Consider the following 8026-nt stretch of genomic DNA (forward strand, 5'->3'; position numbering starts at 1 on the left):
ATTCCAGGTCCTGCAACGAGGAAACCAATGAATACAACACAGGCACCGGCCTGAAACAGCTCGTTATCCAGTGAGATGAAAATAGATAAATTCAAAGTAACACAGTATAGAAGTCACGAGGTAAGGAAAGGGCAGTACAGGCACACAGAGGAGCATCCAGCACAGCTTGGGAGCATGACAGGATGGTGGCAGGTGGCAGGACCCGAGCACTAAGCAAAGGCATGCTGGCAAAACATTATGGGCAAAAGATTACAAAGTGCTGAAGACAAGGAACAGAGAATACACGGGCTGTGTGAGAAATTTAAGCAGCTTGGTATGGCTGGAACAAAAGGAAAATGAAGGTGAGGAAACAGAGGCCAGACGACCTCGCTAGGGCCACGGGAAACCACTGAAGCACTGAAGTGGAGGAGAGGAAGCCCAGACCTCCATTCCGGAAAGGCTGCTCTGCCAGATGCCTGGAAAAAGATGCAGAAGCGACAGAAAGGAAGAGACGATGCTTGCTCCATTAAGTAAGTACACTGTTCCAGAAATTAACCTGCCACACTTCCACCTATATATAATCACTCTTCCTCTCAATTTATAACACAGTAGGTCAATTCCTTATCTCAAACAAAAACATACCTGTGATATAAAAGCAAAACAAAGGAAAATTACTAGAGTATAGGGGGAAAAAGGAGTACAAAGCAGTAGTAGCTATCAAAACAAGAAATTCAAAATTTCCCAAATAAAGTAATACATGAACTAGACTAAAAAAGACAGTTCTTTTCTTGGCCCAAACTTCATCCTAATATACCCATTTCTGAAAACAATATCCACTCATAATGGTGATGCCCTTGGGAGAGTAACCTGTGTGGCAGAGAGTTCGCTCATTCCCCTTTCTCTTTCTAAATAAAAACTGATGAATCAAAGCCATAGATTTTGCCATGAACAGAATGTTTTCATATACTTACAGGCTCTTACATATGTTTTGGATGGCCAAGGCATCCAAATTCTTTCTCTGCAGTCTGCTCTGGGTCAGGGGAGGAAGAATCCTGCCTCAAGAGACACTAAGCCTTGAGTTTGTACACAGAGTGGATTTGAAAGTCTAATCTATTTGCTTATCTATTCTTAAAGTGGTAATTCTCTTAAAATACCCAGTATAAAAAGGAGATAATTTCTGAATGCTGATGCTTAAGGCTGGTGCAGACAAGTAAACCTAGAGGCCTTCCGTTTTCTAGCAGCACCTGAAACACTTTTGGGTCCAGAAAAGAAGGCAATGTAACTTGAGGCCAAGCTTAGGTGGGCTCACTCAGAAATTAACAATAAATTTAATAAAAGGTGTCAGAACCATGGGAGTAAGTAGGCATAGTATGTCTCAACATTTCACCTGCACAATTACTACTCTCATACCTCTCTGGCTTAAAAATAAATAAAAGTGCAGTGCTGTTCAAAGAACAACATTGCATACTGTCCTAAATCAGAGCCATCTTCCTCTTGAGAAAGTAGTTACAAAGCCAGTTCTCCGTTTCTCCTCTACTACTTCAGCCTTTCCTAAGAATGCTGTAAAATAAAGTAAATGACAGAGAAGTTAGGGGTGAATCAACACTCACCTTCGGAGAAGGCGATGGCACCCCACTTCAGTACTCTTGCCTGGAGAATCCCAGGGACGGGGGAGCCTGGTAGGCTGCCGTCTACAGGGTCGCACAGAGTTGGACACGACTGAAGCGACTTAGCAGCAGCAGCAGCAACATTCACCTTACATACTATAACCTCTGCCTCTTATTAATGCATGGAAAAGCAACTCCATCTAACACAGCCACTGTGAATCCATTCTGAATGCAAAGCGCTTCAGTCCCTCCGAAGAGGTAAATAAGTGTTGTAACTACTTTAGAAAAGCTTTACCATTTCTCATTAATAAAGTGGAAACTGTGAGGACTCACCCTGTAAAGAGGATGGCATTTGTCCCTGAAACATGGAGCCAACTGGGCGTAGATCTGGAGGCTATAATAATAGGCTGCCAATTGGAGAAGGAGAGCAGAGTGGGACTGCTTTTCAAAGCACTTGTTAGCATCTAACACCTACAAGGGAGAACAAGAGAAAGAGCTCAGCTGAAAGGAAATTGGCACAACCATCATAAACCATTACATTTCTAGTCCTTACTGTAGAATTTTGGTTCAAAGTTTCTATCAAATCGACTCAAGCTCATCTTAACATGACTACATTAAAATTCAGACAGATTATAAAGGCAGATCCTATGCATGTGAAAGAAGATTTAAAAATCAAGATTTCAGCTAACATTGTAGACTTTACTCTTGAGATACTGACCACAGCCCTTCCGTTATGCAGAGGAACAACCAGAAGGAAATGAAACATGCAATAAACAATTCACTGGTGAAAATCCCCAGTAGAGACTTTCAGTTTATTCATTTTTTAAGTCATTTTTTCTTGGTTAAGGGCAAACTTACCTGTGGTAAGGCCAGGAGATAAGCAAGAGCCAATGTCATATCATTTGGTAAAGCGTCACTTGCTAGCTGTAAGAGAACTGGATGCGGGGGAAAAAAAATTCATTGTTTTCTTTGAGGATCCATGTGACAGTCATGGTTACTAAGTGTCACGATTTTAGTCCTTCATGATTTCAACTGTAATTATCTTCAGAGAACTTTTTAAGATGCTTTATGAGAAAGTCTATTCAGCACCATCGAAGTACAGATTATATGAAACTATGTTAAATGGTAGTCTTGCCTTAACTCAAACACATTATGCCATTTGCTACTTACATATGTGAATACTGTTAGTGCAGCTACAAAGTCTAAGTGCAAACAGATCAGTGAGGGTGTCACTTCCAGCTAATCTTCCGGTTTTAGAGACCCAGGCCATGCTATACAATTCTGGATATCAATGCCAGCTACTGTGGAAGATGACCACGTGAGCACTCATGGTCAGAACAACAACACAGATCTGCGAGAGCAGACTTAGGATAACTCTCTTGATTACTACAGTCATGACAATATGGCTGGGTTCTTTCTCTGCACCACACTCCACGAAAAGAAAACAAGTTTCATGCTTTGATTATATAACATCTTAAAATATCCCAACCGTTACAACTTTTATAAGACTTCTTTATATAAGCAACAACCTATCAATGCCATGGATTTAATAAAAGAGAGAACACTGCGAATAACACCTGTGTTTTTATCCATTTTGTATTAACAAGGAGGCATTCATTTAGGACCTTAAGTGGCCAATACCAGACAGTCACTGTCATCACAGTGTAAACTTTTTTTATAGAGAACACACTCTCCTGATCTTCACTAATGATGGTAAACAGCATCTAAATAATTCAAAGTAAGTAATATTTCACTTTGTAAATACACCATATAATTTTATGGTGTATTAGAGGAAGCTGAAAGTTGCTCAGCCATGTCTGACTCTTTGCAACCCCATGGACTATACAGTTCTCCAGGCCAGAATACTGGAGTGGGTAGCCTTTCCCTTCTCCAGGATCTTCCCAACTCAGGGATCGAACCCTGGTCTCCTGCATTGCAGGTGGATTCTTTACCAGCTGAGCCTAGATGAGCCAGCTCTAAGTGGGTGGAGTGTCAGAAGTGACCTAAAACTCCATGTCCTGTGCCTGACTCATCTAAAAGGGAACTAGGCTTCTTGCACAGTACCTCTAGTAAAAGAATCTGAGTTCTCTAAATACTCATTTCCTCTACAATTGCAACCTCCAATCTCATCTAGCTTTTTTCCACTCCATTTTTACTTCCTTCAGATATTTCCCTTCCTTATGTACAAAAGAGGACAGTTTTCAAACCACCCCCTTTTTATGGCTTTTAGAATCTAAACCTACTCATCAAAACCAGCCCTGTCTCGAATGGCTCAGGAGCCCTTATTCCAGGTGAATGGCCGATACCCCAGCTAATGGAGGACCGTCCCTCTCAGAGTTGTGTTTGGGGCTGGTCTGAGCCCTTCCTGGGAAAATCATCCAGTCCCATTACTGACTTCCAGTCAGATCTTTTTTCCTTTCTTTCTTTCCTTGTTTTCTTTTTGTTTTTAATCCTATCATCAACTCAATCTTACACTCCATTTAATGTACATTTGGCGATTTCCAAAAATCAAAGCACCTTCAAGGGATGAAAAAATATGCTACCCCTGAAGTCCTAAGCATATGCTCCAGATCCTGAAGGAAATTCTAAAAGGAAAACAACCCAACAAAAAACAAAAACAACAAAGAACAGTCATGACGACGTGGCTGAAATAAAGCAGAGTTCCCTTGAGAGACCTTTGTGAGGGAAAAACTAGATTTGAAAATATAAGTTTCAATAGGTTTATTTTTCAAATAGTTATATTATTTCACATGTACAACTCAAAAGATGGTCACCAGTGTTTCTTGAACATATTTCATTGAATACAAAGCTTTTAGCAGGCAAAAGAGAAAAGAAATAATTAATTTCCATGAGCTAAAAGTAATGACAAAAATCACCCTCAGAGAAGTCCAAAGAATCATTGTTATTTTTACAAATAGTGAAAATAATCATTTTAAAATACAAATATTTGCTCCAAGTGAATAATAACCACAAAGGCTTCATTTCATATAAACAACTCTTATGTCTGACTCTTGTGACCCCATGGACTGTAGCCTGCCAGGCTCCTCTGTCCATGGAATTCTCCAGCAAAGAGTGCTGCAGTGGGTTGCCATTTCCTTCTCCAGGAGATCTTCCCAACCCAGGGACTGAACCCGGGTCTCGTGCACCACAGGCAGATTCTTTACTGAATGAGCCACCAGGGAAGCCCCATATTCACAACAGTATTCATCAATTTTAAAACTTTTCTGCAATTTATAATGCACTGACATTTGAGGGGGAAGAGTCCTGTCAATCTGGGCTATTGGCAAACTAGTCAGTTGCCAAGTAAAGCAAACAGCTTCCCTGCGGGCACACCACTGATGTGCAAACCAACCAGCTTGGAGCCAATTCTCTGAACCAGCCCCTTTCTCTGGCTTCTGCATTCCAGGCACAATATCACCTCTGCCCTGATCACCCCAGGGCCAAATACTAGATAGGCAGAGATCACCCCATAGCCCAGAGTCCACCAAAGTTACCCAAACTCTTCATCTCAAGCTTGCTCAAGCACGCCTACCAGACCTCGCCTGTTATTTCCCATGAAAACCCATACTCTGCCCCCTTCATACCTTCTGCCTCCCTCTCCCTCTCTCTCTGCCCTGAGGTAAAGACACAGTGAGAGGGCAGCTGTGTGCTAGCCGGGAAGAGATAACTCACCAGAACCCAACCACACTGGCATCTGATTTCCAGTCTCCAAACTGTGAGACTGGGAATTTTTGCTGTTTAAGCCACCTGGTCTATAGTATTCTGTCCTGTCAGCCCAAGCTGACTCACGCAGACAGAAAACGAAACATACAAAATAAGATATCCCTCTCCATCGGTATGTATCAGGCTATCGACAATCTTATGCTATTACAAGCAATGAACATGTGCCGTGTTTTCCATGTGTGAGAATTCATGGAATAAATTCCTAGAAGCGGAATCACTAGGTCAAATAATCCCACAACTATAATTTTTATAGCTATCGCCAAACTGCCATGTGTTTTTCAAATTCTCACTTTAAGCCAAGTGTTTGTTGCAGCATCTCCACCAGGACTGCCATTTAGCTGGCATATCTCATCCACCTGAATGCCCATTTGGCCCATTTCTCAAGAGGTCTCCTGACATCTACTTCAACCACAGAAGATGAAGATCACTTAAGTTGAGGGTGAGTCCAAAGTCCTCTCCACAGGGTAAGCTTCATTGATATGAGTTGACTCCTCAGAATTAATCCTAAGAGAAAGGTACCCTGGCTTTTTGTTTCATCTTTCTGGGGAATTGATGACTCAGACTTTTGCCCCACTCTCATCAGACGAACTCCAGTGAAATCCAGAATACTACATCCGATTTAAATTCTTCTGGGATTGGGTTCTCTTACTTGTACAGCCCTCCTGCAGATGAAAACTGTACTCTGGATAAAGCATGAAAAACAGGTATCTTAAGGCACTGGTGAGACACTCAAAGCAGACAGAAACTAGAGGGCAGATGCCACTTGGAAAATGAAATGACACCAGTGAGTTTCCCATCTTTACAGCTTCTATCCTGAGGACAAGCTTCTGTCTGCTCCTTGCCAGGCAGGCAAAATTCAGATGGGGAACTTGAAGTCTTAAAGAACCACAGCCCAGAAAAACCACAACAGCCAACAAGAGAGGTCTGATAGTTCCTTAAAAAAAACTTTGGCTCATCAACTCCACCCTTAGATAGTTACCCTAGAGAAATAAAAACAAAGGTCCGTAAAAACACAGGTTCACAAAAACTGCTGAGTTCACGGCAGCTTTTTCATAACAACCCTCAGCTGGAAAAAGCTCCCATGTCCCTCACTAGGAGAAGGGGTAAATTGTGGTATATTCATACAGTGGAATACCTTTCAGTTATTAAAAAAAATAAGAAAGAAAGAATAGAAAAAAACCTACTGATAGAAGCAGATAATCTCGTTCCACATAAAAGAATATATCCCACTGAATGAATTCTAGAGCAGTCAAAGCTCATCTATAGCAGGGGAAAAACTGAACATGTGTCAGTTCCGATTGGGAGTGTGGGGTGGGTGTTTTCAGGAAAGAGGCATCGACTTTCTGGGGTCACAGTAAAGTTCTGCATCTTGAAAGGAGTCAGGGTTACACAGGTGCTGTGCTTGTCAAAACTCACAGTCTTATGTCTACACTTAGGATTTTTGCATTTCATTGTTGGTAAATGAAAAAAATAAATAATAAAACTGTTGTAAAATAAAAAAGTAAGAAATATTGACTGTAGTTAAAGATACGCACAGTGCATGTCAAGAGGCGAAGAGTAACGATGCCTACAACTCTGAAATGTGTCAGAGAAAGAAGCTGTATTTGGTGGGAGGACAAGAGCAAGTGTAGTAAAATATTAATTGTTGAAATCCAGGTGGAGAGTATATGGGAGGTTCACTGTAGAAGTTTCTTGACTTTTCTATGCATTTGAAAATTTCCTTAATAAAATATTTAAAGAAAAGGGGAAAAATCCTTCTGAAAACAGGGTCAAATGCTCAAGCTCCCCAACAGTTATTTCCCAAACGGGGTTCCGTGTGGACAAGTATACATGTGCCTCCTCTCTAGCACTCAGGCAGCTGAGTTTCCAGCCACACAAAGCCTGTGGCCTCGCTGCTGCTCCAAGACGGGAAAGGCCACCATCACCCGTGTCAGGCGCACCAGCATCTCCTACATCCCCAGGTTGAAAGGAAAGGGATCATGTCTCTTCCCTGATGCTTAACACAACTGTCAAAGTCACTTTGTGACATCTTTTTTCTCCCACAGCCAGATCACGGCTCATTAATCCCTACAACCCAAGTGCTGACCCAGAACCCCTCCTCCCTAACAACTGAATTATTGAAGGAAACCAACTTGGTGGGGCGCTTGGGGGAAGATGAGAGGGGAGAGACGGGAGGAGGGGAAAGGGGAGACACGTCATAACTGCCCACACTTGACCCCATCCCAACTTTCTCAGCAGCCTTCACTGAGGCGCAATTCAAACCCTCACATATAGGAGAATCTGTGAGCCATGTAAAGCTACATATGACAAAATTATCAAGGAGGATCTGAAGTAGTCCAGAAACCACAGGGTTTCAATCGGATGGGATCCACAAGATATCTTGCTGGCTGTAGACTGTATTGCAGTGATTTTTCATTACCATTTAAAATACATGTATTTATTTAAAAAATAATAATAATAAAGATCTGTCCTACATTTAGCACTGTGTATGAATTTAATTTGCAATGCTTATTTTCTAACCTTGCAGAAAATACACTGCATTTTCTAGACAAGTAATACTTGTCTAGAAATCAGATGAAATCTATGCCTAAGCCTCCAAGCACTAATTCTCTGCAAAATAAGTGCCTCTGGCAAGCACTCTCTGATAAATTTAATTCCAGAACAGAATTCACAGAGGAAAGCTGCCCATATTATTGATTTAGAAATCATTAGCCGTT

At 41.5% G+C, this 8026-nt stretch overlaps 1 protein-coding gene across 1 annotated transcript in view; it reads right to left on the minus strand.

Moving 5' to 3' along the window:
• LOC112582116 (neuroblastoma-amplified sequence-like) overlaps positions 1–8026 on the minus strand; it is a 39171-nt gene that overhangs the window by 27030 nt on the left and 4115 nt on the right. The window contains exons 3-4 of the mRNA XM_044937230.2: positions 2445–2521; positions 1920–2057 (exon numbers count right to left, since the gene is read on the minus strand). Of these exons, the coding sequence (XP_044793165.2) occupies positions 1920–2057; positions 2445–2483 (177 nt within the window). The 5' untranslated portion in view covers positions 2484–2521. The remainder of the gene's footprint in view (positions 1–1919; positions 2058–2444; positions 2522–8026) is intronic.

Source organism: Bubalus bubalis, chromosome X (genome assembly GCF_019923935.1).
Source record: "Bubalus bubalis isolate 160015118507 breed Murrah chromosome X, NDDB_SH_1, whole genome shotgun sequence".
In the NCBI taxonomy this organism is placed as follows: domain Eukaryota; kingdom Metazoa; phylum Chordata; class Mammalia; order Artiodactyla; family Bovidae; genus Bubalus; species Bubalus bubalis.